At 45.5% G+C, this 12,517-nt stretch overlaps 2 protein-coding genes across 2 annotated transcripts in view; both read left to right on the top strand.

Moving 5' to 3' along the window:
• Positions 1-12,517, top strand: part of LOC310995914 (uncharacterized protein) — a 213,697-nt gene that overhangs the window by 85,673 nt on the left and 115,507 nt on the right. Inside the window, exons 3-7 of the mRNA XM_083985125.1 lie at positions 6,600-8,409; positions 8,523-8,696; positions 8,788-8,961; positions 10,955-11,128; positions 11,218-11,391. Of these exons, the coding sequence (XP_083841251.1) occupies positions 6,600-8,409; positions 8,523-8,696; positions 8,788-8,961; positions 10,955-11,128; positions 11,218-11,391 (2,506 nt within the window). The remainder of the gene's footprint in view (positions 1-6,599; positions 8,410-8,522; positions 8,697-8,787; positions 8,962-10,954; positions 11,129-11,217; positions 11,392-12,517) is intronic.
• Positions 1-12,517, top strand: part of LOC310995948 (NLR family CARD domain-containing protein 3-like) — an 84,536-nt gene that overhangs the window by 35,846 nt on the left and 36,173 nt on the right. The window lies entirely within an intron of this gene.

Here is a 12,517-nt window from a genome sequence, read left to right as displayed (position 1 = left end):
CAAACCTCTAAATGACTGTCCTGTACGGATACAGCGCATGCTGATCAGGCTGCAAAAATACGACGTGCACATGATATACACACAAGGAAAATACATGTTCACCGCCGACACCTTGTCTAGAGCAGTGGATAAGGAGGAACGTGCCGACAGCGAGAACAGCGCAGGAATACAGGCATATGTGGACATGATTGTGACGTCTTTGCCAGTAACTGCAGACAGAACAGAACAAATACGAAGAGAGACTAATGCAGATGAAACAATGAAAGAACTCAAGCGCACAGTACAGAAAGGCTGGCCTGAAAACAAAAAGGATTGCCCGGTGCAAATACAAGACTATTGGAACTGTAGAGCAGAGCTCACAGTGGTGGATGACATAGTGTTGAAAGGGAGCAAATACGTTATTCCATCCTCACTACGTAAACAAATGCTCCAAAAGATTCACGAAGGCCACCTCGGAGAAGTCAAGTGTAAACGCAGGGCTAGAGAAGTGATGTACTGGCCCAGAATCAATTTAGATATCAGCCAGACGACAGCGTCATGTGAACTTTGTCGCACCTACAGGCCAAAACAACAAGCTGAGCCACTGATGATGCATCCAGTGCCCCACAGACCCTACTACAAGGTTGGCACTGACCTGTTTGACTGTGATGGTAAGAGTTACATAGTGGTCACCGACTACTTCTCAAACTATCCTTAAGTTGGAGCGCTGCAGTCAACATCGAGCAAAGCAGTCATCAGCTACCTCAAGACTGTCTTCGCTAGACATGGTGTCCCATGTGAACTGTTTTCCGATAATGGGCCCCAGTTTTCTAGCTGCGAGTTTGCTGCCTTTGCTAAAGAATGGGGGTTTCAACACTCTACGTCGAGTCCAACCTATCCAAAGTCCAACGGCTTGGCAGAAAGCTCTGTAAAGACAGTAAAAACAATGATGAAAAAAGCAGAGGACAGAGATGACTTTCAAAAAAGTTTACTGATTTACCGGAGTGCACCTTTACAGAATGGACTGTCACCAGCCCAAATGCTGATGGGTAGGCGCATTCGCTCTAACCTACCAGTAAATGAGGACCTGCTGACGCCGAAAAATGCACACAAAGTCAGAAACACAAGGGAGGAACGAAAAGTGAAACAAAAACAGCTGCATGACAGAACGGCTAAACACCTGCCTATGCTGAGGCCAGGAGACATGGTGCGTCTCAGAGACATCTCTACAGGCACATGGAGACAAAAGGGACAAGTGGAAGAGGAAGTTGCCCCGCGCTCCTACAGGATCCAGACGGAGAGTGGTTTGTCTCTGAGAAGGAACCGCACGGATCTTCAACTACAGCCGGCTGGAAAGGACACTACAGCTCAGGAGATGGTTCAGCAGGACACGGCTGAATCTACAGAGTCAACTAACAGTGGGACTGACCACACTGACTGTAGTCTGACAGCAGCGTCTGCGTCACCAGCTGCTGCGAGACTTTCCAGACTGTCGCCAGCTGTTGAAAGACTGTCCAGACCTATAAGACATGTTCAGCCACCTAAGAGGCTGATAGAGAGTTGCTAAGGACTCTTGTTTGCAAGTTGCTGGACGAAGAAGCAACATGGACGTTTAAGTTCATCAAAGTTACATAAGTAAATGTATTTAAAAAAAAAAAAAAGAAAAGAATGTTGATGTAAATGAAAAATGTTGACATGATTCTAGGTGTGTTATGATGCTTAGAAAGTTTGCACTTTATTATTTTTCTATTGCAGGAAAAGTGTTTAAATAGAAAAGTTGTTTACAAGTAAAGTTACAATGCTGATTGAGTTATTGATAAATGCTAACGTAAAGAAAAAGCATGGCTTTGTTTTAAGGGGTAAATATCATTTCTTTTATAGGGGGAAAGATGTGATGTTATGAGTATAGCATAAGAACTACATTACCCAGCATGCCGCAGTAGCGAGGAGCATGCATGGAAGCCCCGCCTGCACTGGAGTGTGTACGTAGCCATGCAGGTAGCACGATAATGTTGTACTGAATATGAGCTGTTAAGTAAACATGGAAAGACCAGCTATCACGCCTCGTCTGCTCATTATAAGATAAAGCAAGACAACACAATCCCGGTGGATGGAGGCTGCAGACGCACGTGTCACCGACCACGTCAGGAAACCCAGCGATCTCATGAAATGTGCACAAGTGATTGAGGAGAAATCATATTGCGAACGCGACTTATGACCATCAGCACCGCTGGCATGGTTCGGCTGATGGAGGGATGTGAAACACCGGCTCGATCTCCCGCTGACAGGTCCCGGTGACGGGGAAAAAAAAAAAAAAACACTCTGCCGCGGAGATCAGCTGCACCTGGACAGGTAGCGGAGCCCCGAGCCCCCACCCAACCCCCCCTCCCCCCTCCCCCGGGGGCTCCGGTGTCCGGCAGAGAGAGAGACTGAGGTCATGCTCTGGTGCAGGAGATGTTGGAAGTTTGTGTGTGTGATCTAACAACAACAGGTCTGTCTGTCATTGACTGTTTCAGTTCACACAGCTGATTAACGAGCATCTGTCACGTCGTGGTTTTTAATTCATCTCAGTTGCTCAAAATAAAAGTCGAGTTAAATTTTCAACACGGACTTGGTTGTAGCGTTTCTTTTTTTTTTGGCTACTTTTTATCTTTTTATCAATATAAACAACAACAACATGTGGTCCACATCGCTGCGTTATTAGACTATGGTTTAATAATCATTCTGACACAGCAGCACTCCTTCCTGCATGTTCTACGCTGGTTCCAAATGTGCGTACACCTGGTCAGAGCTGGCGTGAGATTTGTGCGTACCGTACGCTCACGCTCAGATTGATAAATGCCGATCCTTGCGGTGAATTTGGTGTACACCCATTTTTCTGGTGTACGCAAGTTTAATAAATGAGGGCCAGTGTCTCCGTTGTCACTTTGTTGTCACTTTGTAGCCGCTCCACAGAGCCACATGGCTAATTAAATATGCACGTGCTGACCATATATAGTTGTATATAGGCGTTCTGGGGGTGGAGTAAGAGGTGTGTTCACGTGTGCACCATTCTTGGGTCCGGTGTGATTTATCAAAGGGAAATGCGGAGAGTTGTGCGTACACACAGTTTGATTGATCTGAAAAAGGTGTAAATATTTCGGGTGTACGCCATTTTTGTCTTTTCGCCGTACGCAAAACTTTAGTAGCAGTTTTACACCCTCTTTGATAAATGAGGCCCCTGGTCGGGCTATGACAGGGCTGACACCAGCTAAATGTGTTTCCTCAAATTGGCGGAGTGGCCACCCTGTTTACCACAGAGATTTTGTGTGCGGTCATATTGTCACACTTACGAGAAATTTCAAAATACCAGGACTTGTGGATTAATCTATTTGTTAGGTTCGACTACTGGAGCACCATGAATGAGAGAATGAGACTCAGGAGGCAAAGGTTTAAATGTTAAAATAATGCCGGCTTTAGTTGTAGAAAAATGAATAATTGAATAGAATAGAATAAATAGATAAACAAATAGACAGATAAATAAATAAATAAGTTAAAATAAGACAGACAAAATTCTCAGACAAAACAAAACAATAACAGATATTACGTTCAATAATATCAGGCAGGTATCTACAGTAATTTAGCTAAATATTCTATCTTTGGGTGCACCCTAATAATCTAAATTCCCTATTAATCTAAATTCAATGTATCAATTTCAAATTCAGTTCCTCTGAACAGATTTCAATACAGTAAACTAAAGGAAAAAATAAATAAAATGTCAATTAAAATGCATCAAAACACCATTCACTTAAAGGTTGAATATGTAAGATTACCAGAACAACAACAGAAAAAGAATTCCAGCAGTCGATTGCCAGACCGTTGCTAGGTAAAACGGGCCGTTGCTAGGGACTCCGCTCTGATCAGAGGACAGCAGAGGAGGAGAACTATGCAGGATATTTACCTTATGTTTCATTAACAGCATAATAAATGACTTGCGTGTTACAGAGAGAGTGGAGGCTCTCTGCCCTCCACACTGCTGCTGAAAACCAAACCTGCGCTCAGAGCCTCCGCTGTCACTGCTCTCATCAAGTTGAAAAAAAAAAAAAAAAAGGAGCTCAGTTGGCACCGAGAGTCCGCAACAGTGTTTATGACAGACAAGACTACACAAATACACCCATCCTAACATGTATATGATAATCCATTGATCCACCGATTTATTATTAAAAAGGCTTGGTTGGAAACAAACGCATACGACCGGGAGGAGGCAGGAAAACAGCGGAGAACTGAGCCACGTGTCGGCTGCAGGCAGGTACGAATGTAAACAGAACGTTGACAGAAAGTCATTGTCGAGCCCGTCAAAAAAATTAAAAATAATAATTCAGACTAAAAAAATGTTTTTTATGGAAAAGCAATACTTTCATTCTGTACCCCTCTAAACGCCCCCTGGATGTATTATTTTTGAAAAAATATAGCTTTTAATAAATATTCTACATATTCAACCTTTAATGATGGCAAAATGTTGAGATATTTTATTACTTAATGAAAATAAGTGAGTTAAAAAGAAGTGGGCTACGCATTTCTGATTTGATTTGGCTTTTCGTGTATTTGGTTAAACACATATAGGGTAACAGGAGAGAGACAGTGAGAGCGAGAGCGAGAGAGACGAGGAGAGAGAGAGGTCCGCTGGGTGAGCTAGATTAACTTTTAACGGTAGAGAGCGGCGCACCGCGCTGTCAAAGCTCGTCTCAGCCATAGGTCTCAGCAGATGTGTGCTTTCAAGGCAACACACGAACGAGTCATTCAGGAATAATTTCCAGCTCTATGTATGTTAATGTTATTTTTTCCTAAGTAGTGGCCCATCCAAAATTACTGTGGCCCGTCCAAAATTGAAATCCTGGCGCCGCGCCTGCTGTAACCACTGTGATACAATAAAAAACAACAACATTGATCTGATTGACCGGCATAGCGGTCCCTCTCTCCATTCACTCTCTAGCACAGCACCACTCTCCATTGCAGCTACGTTGTGGTCAAACGTGGAATTATCCCAAAATCTTTTGAGCTGCATCTCAGTATGATGCTTCCACCTAGTGGCTACAATGTGACCTACAATTTCACGCAACGCGTGAATCACGCTTTCCGTGAGGGAGACGTCCAAATGAAACTAGTACCCACTGTAGAAGAAAACATGGTGATGTTGGCTGCATCAAGTCGCCTCCTGGTGGCAGCTTTGAGGTGTGCAACAGGACGAGGGGCCGATTAGTGATTTCTAGTGAGTTCAGAGTGATGTCAGACACAGAGAGCAGAGACAGAAGATCAGATCAGTTACAGGAGCTGAAGCAGAATCTCAGCAGCTGCTTTTTACAGGAGCAGACCAACAGACGTGCACAAATACTGAGAGAGAGAACGAGCAAAATGCATGAAGAAACTAGAAACTTCAACTCATCTACAGAACAAAACAAACAGATGAATGACATTTTCTGATGTAAAAGAAATCTTCATCATAGTTTACAGCTTTTATCTACAGTAAAATAGAAACAAATCAAGGATTGTTATTTAATTATGGGATATATTAAATAATAATAAACTATTAAATAGTTTGCTCAGACTGAAGATGTGCAGCACTTGATGAAAATCTTAAAAATAAGTTTCTTTGGAAAAACACAATGTTAAAAAACATTCTGTTGAAAACCTAAAACTGTTAAACATGAGTTGTGTTGTTGTTTCAGGATCCAGCAGCAGAGACCAGACTCTCCTGAACCCAGCTGTCTGTCTTTAAAGAGTGACCGGTCAAAGGGCTGGAGCATTAACTTTAAAGGAGGACGAGGATCAGCTGATCAGATGTAAGCTGTAACTGACAGTCAGACTCAGGTTATTGTAGAAAAGAACCAGTTTGTACGACGTGTTGTTGGACCAGGTCTGAAACCAAAGTGTCTCTGTCTGTTGTGAACGTCCTCAGGGGACATATAAAGTCCATCTTGTATTATCTCTCTGTCCTGATGTTGACTTGACACTGATTCCTCCACAGAGTGGACCAGGAGAGCTCAGAGGTTCCCAGTGGTCAGTCTGCCCAGCAGCATCAAACACACCTGGACTCCATATTTATGGTGAGGACATGTCCAACAGCAGCTGTTACATCTGTTGTGTTCACCATCATCTCCATGCTGCACTTTGACACCAGTGGATTGTCAGTCTGTCCAACATGGATCTGATGTTTGGCTCCATGGTTTTAGTTTGATGCTGTCACTCATAGAGTTTCTGTTCCAGCTGCTGGAGGAGAACATGGTCACTTTTGTCAAGAACGAGCTGAAGAAGATGCACAAGGCTCTGAGTCCAGATTACCCAGAATGCTCAGGGAGTCAGAGGGAGGATGAGGAGGTGGTGGATGGTGAGGATGAAGAGCAGAGGAGGAGCAGCAGAGACGCATTAGTGAAGATCACAGTGAACTTCCTGAGGAGGATGAAGCAGGAGGAGCTGGCTGAGAGTCTGCAGCACAGTAAGAGGATTTCTCTAAAGATTCAACATGATGGACAAATGAGACGTTCACTGACATCAACACATGGAGGGAAACATGTTAGTCGTTATTTAGAGGAATTAAAATGTTATATTTTCTTATTGATCTTATTCCTTGCGTTTTCATTCAGGATATGCTGCTCCAGTTTGTCGACGTAAACTCAAATCTGTCCTGAAGAAGAAGTTCCAGTGTGTGTTTGAGGGGATCTCTAAAGCAGGAAACCCAACCCTTCTGAACCAGATCTACACAGAGCTCTACATCACAGAGGGAGGGGCTGGAGGGGTCAATGATGAACATGAGGTCAGACAGATTGAAACAGCGTCCAGGAAACCACACAGACCAGAAACAACCATCAGACAAGAAGACATCTTTAAAGCCCCACCTGGAAGAGACCGACCAATCAGAAGAGTGATGACAAAGGGAGTGGCTGGCATTGGAAAAACAGTCTTAACACAGAAGTTCACTCTGGACTGGGCTGAAGACAAAACCAACCAGGACATACACTTCACATTTCCCTTCACCTTCAGAGAGCTGAATGTGCTGAAAGAGGAAAAGTTCAGCTTGGTGGAACTTGTTCATCACTTCTTCACTGAAACCAAAGAAGCAGGAATCAGCAGGTTTGATCAGTTCCAGGTCGTCTTCATCTTTGACGGTCTGGATGAGTGTCGACTTCCTCTGGACTTCCACAACACTGAGATCCTGACTGATGTGACAGAGTCCACCTCAGTCAACGTGCTGCTGACCAACCTCATCAGGGGGAACCTGCTTCCCTCTGCTCGCCTCTGGATAACCACACGACCTGCAGCAGCCAATCAGATCCCTCCTCAGTGTGTCGACATGGTGACAGAGGTCAGAGGGTTCACTGACCCACAGAAGGAGGAGTACTTCAGGAAGAGGTTCAGAGATGAGGAGCAGGCCAGAGAGATCATCTCCCACATCAAGACCTCACGAAGCCTCCACATCATGTGCCACATCCCAGTCTTCTGCTGGATCACTGCTACAGTTCTGGAGGAGCTGTTGAAGACCAGAGAGGGAGGAGAGCTGCCCAAGACCCTGACTGAGATGTACATCCACTTCCTGGTGGTTCATCTAAAACTGAAGAAGGTCAAGTATGATGGAGGAGCTGAGACAGATTCACACTGGAGTCCAGAGAGCAGGAAGATGATTGAGACTCTGGGAAAACTGGCGTTTGAGCAGCTGCAGAAAGGAAACCTGATCTTCTATGAATCTGACCTGACAGAGTGTGGCATCGATATCAGAGCAGCCTCAGTGTACTCAGGAGTGTTCACACAGATCTTTAAAGAGGAGAGTGGCCAGTACCAGGACAAGGTGTTCTGCTTCGTCCATCTGAGTGTTCAGGAGTTTCTGGCTGCTCTTCATGTCCATCTGACCTTCATCATCTCTGGACTCAACCTGATGTCACAACAACAAACAACCTCCAAGAAGACTGAAACAACAGGAGTCAAATCTGCAGAGACAAACTTCTACCAGAGCGCTGTGGACGAGGCCTTACAGAGTCCAAATGGACACCTGGACTTGTTCCTCCGCTTCCTCCTGGGTCTTTCACTGGACACCAATCAGAATCTCCTACGAGGTCTGATGACACAGACAGGAAGTGACTCACGGTCCAATCAGGAAACAGTCCAGTACATCAAGAAGAAGATTGAAGAGACTCCCTCTGCAGAGAGAAGCATCAACCTGTTCCACTGTCTGAATGAACTGAATGATCGTTCTCTAGTGGAAGACATCCAACGGTACCTGAGTTCAAGACGTCTCTACACAGAAAAACCATCTCCTGGTCAATGGTCGGCTCTGGGCTTCATCTTACTGTCATCAGAAGAAGATCTGGATGAGTTTGACCTGAAGAAATACTCTGCTTCAGAGGAGGCTCTTCTGAGGCTGCTGCCAGTGGTCAAAGGCAAAGCCTCTAACAAAGCTCTGTAAGTGTAGAGATAGATGGATTTATTCATCATTATATAAAAACCCTTCTGTCTTTCAACAGGACAGATATTTAATTCCTTTCTTCTTTAATTCCTCATGATCATCTCTTCAGACTGAGCGGCTGTAACCTCTCAGAGAGAAGCTGTGAAGCTCTGTCCTCAGTCCTCAGCTCCCAGTCCTCTAGTCTGAGACACCTGGACCTGAGTAGCAACAACCTGCAGGACTCAGGAGTGAAGCTGCTGTCTGGTGGACTGGAGAGTCCACACTGTAGACTGGAGAATCTCAGGTGAGGATCCATCCAGCTGTTTATCTGATGCCACTTGAACACAGCAGCAGGTGTTGACAGAGGGTTCCTGTGTGTTGTTGTGTGTGTTCAGTCTGTCAGGATGTCTGGTCACAGAGGAAGGCTGTGCTTCTCTGGCCTCAGCTCTGAGCTCCAACCCCTCCCATCTAAGAGAGCTGGACCTGAGCTACAACCACCCAGGAGCCTCAGGAGTGAAGCTGCTGTCTGCTGGACTGGAGGATCCAGACTGGAGACTGGAAACTCTCAGGTGAGGATCCATCCAGCTGTTTATCTGATGCCACTTGAACACAGCAGCAGGTGTTGACAGAGGGTTCCTGTGTGTTGTTGTGTGTGTTCAGTCTGTCAGGATGTCTGGTCACAGAGGAAGACTGTGCTTCATTGGACATGTTCATGTTTTTAGTGAACGTTGAACTGAATGAATCAGTTTATAAATGATGAACCTGAGCAGCGTTCACTGTCACCAGAGTGAACACTGCTCAGGTTTTATGACAGTTTTACCTGGTTTTTCCACTTTCAGCAGAATATGACTCATTGTTTAAGTGGTAAAATATTTTCTCAGTCTCAACATTTTTAGTTCATTAATTCATATAGTTTGTTAGTGGCAGTGATTAGAGCCTGGTGATGGAGGTAGAAGGAGATTCTACTTAAAAACAACAGCTGATTATTTATTTAAAGGGCCCATATTATGCAAAATCCACTTTCTACTGGTTTTGTAGTGGTTCTATGTGTTCCCGTGGCCTTTCTATGACGCCTGGAGCTGAAAAAAGTCTGTCCACTCCCTAAACTGATTGCTACACTTTTTTGAGATAGTGTCTCCAAACAGGGGAATTAGGCCCAATCCCATTTCTCTTTTTTACCCCTACCCCTTCCCCTACCCCTTGCCCCTCGCCCCTTGAAACGGAGCTACAAGGGGTAGGGGTAGAAAGTCAACCCCTCCGAATTGGGACACCCCTTCAACAGTCACATACGTCATCACGTAGTCTCACTGGCTTTTACGTAAGCTGATGCGGCGAGCTTTTGCCAGAAATCAAATAGCGTGTTCCATATAACTTAATAAAATAAGATAAAACTTAATGCAGACTGATCGGTTTATTGTAAAACATTTATTTACCGATGTAAATGTGGTGATTTCTGTACACAGAGCCCAGAGGCAGCGCTGCCTGCTCCTCTGTCTGGTACATGAAGCATAACTTTTCATCCAAATAAACTAATGCTACTGCCACAATTGTCAGATTTCATCAATAAGACCAACATTTAAATGCTAAAAAGAATTTAACATGCTGGTGGTAAACCTCTAAAAACCCGCGGATAAGTTAATTAACGACCGCCTTCTCTCCCGGCGGGACCGGGACAAGGACGTAATTTGGCCGGCGGAGCAGCGCTGCAGACCGGCTGCTGTCTCTGTGAGGAGCCGCTCCTCCTGGAGCTTCACTTCTCCGAAAAAACGTCGGAGCATACTTCTAACCCGCCGTCATTTGGGTAAACTAATCGCACATTTGGGACCTAAATAGTTACTTTCTCGCAAGAAAAAATATTAAAACTTAATAAAGTGACGTAATAACCGCGCTACAGTGAGAAATAAAACAGCTTTTCGTTTTACAGCCACCGCTGCCGGCTGCCGCAAGATGCATTCTGGGAAACTTTTCATACCCCTCCGTTTGGAGTGTGCCTCTGAAAAATCTCCGTTTGGAGGGCTATGTAGCCCTACCCCTTCCCCCTACCCCTCTGTCCTAACGGGGATTGGGACACCCCTACCCCTACACGTGAACGCGCAAAACGGAGGGGTAGGGGTAAGTGGTAGGGCCAAGGGGGGAAATGGGATTGGGCCTTAGAAGTGCTGTGCAGCTTGACGTCACAAAGCACCGAACTCACGTGATTCCCCGTCCCGGTACTTCCTTATCCTCTTCCTTATCCTGTCCGTCATTTGATATAAAGCGGTGCAGGAGGAGCGGTCGGTACCACGGTCGCCAGATGATCATTTTGAATCATTGACTGAAAAAACAGCCGTCCGTCATTACAAATGAAATCGCGGACCGGAGAATATTGGAATGGTACCATCACAGTCACAGTTTATAGTCAAATCTATCTATAAATCTATTTATACAAACTAGAACATGTTGAGTAAGAAACACTGTAAACTCTCAGGTTTGTGTTGAAATTGTTGTTGTGTAATTATGATTCTAACCTGTTATTTCCTTCATATTGAGTATGTGAGTGTTATTCCTTGAATTCCTCTTCAGACTAAGCGGCTGTAACCTCTCAGAGAGAAGCTGTGAAGCTCTGTCCTCAGTCCTCAGCTCCCAGTCCTCTAGTCTGAGACACCTGGACCTGGGTAACAACAACCTGCAGGACTCAGGAGTGAAGCTGCTGTCTGGTGGACTGGAGAGTCCACACTGTAGACTGGAGACTCTCAGGTGAGGATCCATCCAGCTGTTTATCTGATGCCACTTGAACACAGCAGCAGGTGTTGACAGATGGTTCCTGTGTGTTGTTGTGTGTTCAGTCTGTCAGGATGTCAGGTCACAGAGGAAGGCTGTGCTTCTCTGGCCTCAGCTCTGAGCTCCAACCCCTCCCATCTGAGAGAGCTGGACCTGAGCTACAACCATCCAGGAGCCTCAGGAGTGAAGCTGCTGTCTGCTGGACTGGAGGATCCAGACTGGAGACTGGACTCTCTCAGGTATGGAGAGGCTGCTGCAGCCACACACACTGTCTGATAGAGGAGGAGGAGCTGGAACATTTTCTATGGCCCCGTTCACACCTGGTCACACCTGGTATTAACATCTATCTCAGGTGATCCATGCATAGGGATGGGAATCGAAAACCGGTTCTTGTTGAGAATCTGTTCCCAGTGTTTCAATTCCTGGGAATCGTTTGCAAAATTGGCAAACGATTCCCTTATCAATTCCAGTCCTTTTTTTTTTTCTTGCCGCGGTCGCTCTGTGAATTAATGCTGGTGAGTCCAACACGGCGGTCGGGTTTAATTACAGGCAGTGTGCCTGTTTATCACTATAAACACGGTAGATGAGGTGAGTGACTGAGCTGAGGCTGGTGGTGGGTGGTCAGCGGCGTGGAGCGGTGCGGGTCTCTGACTGCAGCTCCGCCTGACTGCCAGTGAGTGCTTTGGGACGGGGCTCACGGTAACACCCGCTGCTCGTTGAAAACAGCAGTGATCACCTCATGCTTTCACGTCCGAGTCTCCAAACCAGACACGTCTGTAATCAGGCACGTGCACACATAGGGCCCAAAGGGTGCTTGAGCCCCTGCCCTTTTTGCCTCGTATTAAAAAGTACCCTTTTTTAATGTTTTTTTTTTTTTCAATAAATGCATTCCTGTTGTGCATGAGGATGTAAACAACCGCGCTGTAAAAATGCCACGGTTATCTACCGTACGCTTTTCCTTGTAATATACACGGTATTGTGTATGTACGTTGGTGTGTGTGTGTGTGTTGTCCGCTGCTGCTCCGCTCTGTCTCTCACTGAGGGGCGGGGGGGGCTGCCCCGCGGTGCGCGCTCCCTCACATGCACGTCCAGAGAGAGAGAGAGAGAGAGAGAGGTAGAAGCTGCCGCCTCGTCGATAACTCTGTGTGTGCCGCACATAGATGAGACGTGACAGTGGAGCGACTTGTGTCGAATCTTGTGAGTTATAAATCCACGAACATAACTTCCTTGTCGGTTCTGACAAGTCACCTTCCACTTATTCAACGAGCTTAATATGAGTCATATTTATTTCAGAAAAGCGCCCATTTGTGTTTGTTTAGCTAACTGCTTGTTAAGAGTTAAGCCCCACCCCGTCCTCTGTCTAAC

This window comes from Trachurus trachurus (assembly GCF_905171665.1).
Source record: "Trachurus trachurus genome assembly, chromosome: 13".
Lineage (NCBI taxonomy): Eukaryota > Metazoa > Chordata > Actinopteri > Carangiformes > Carangidae > Trachurus > Trachurus trachurus.
The sequence above is the reverse complement of the archived record's forward strand: the minus strand, read 5'-3'. Positions and strand labels throughout refer to the sequence as shown.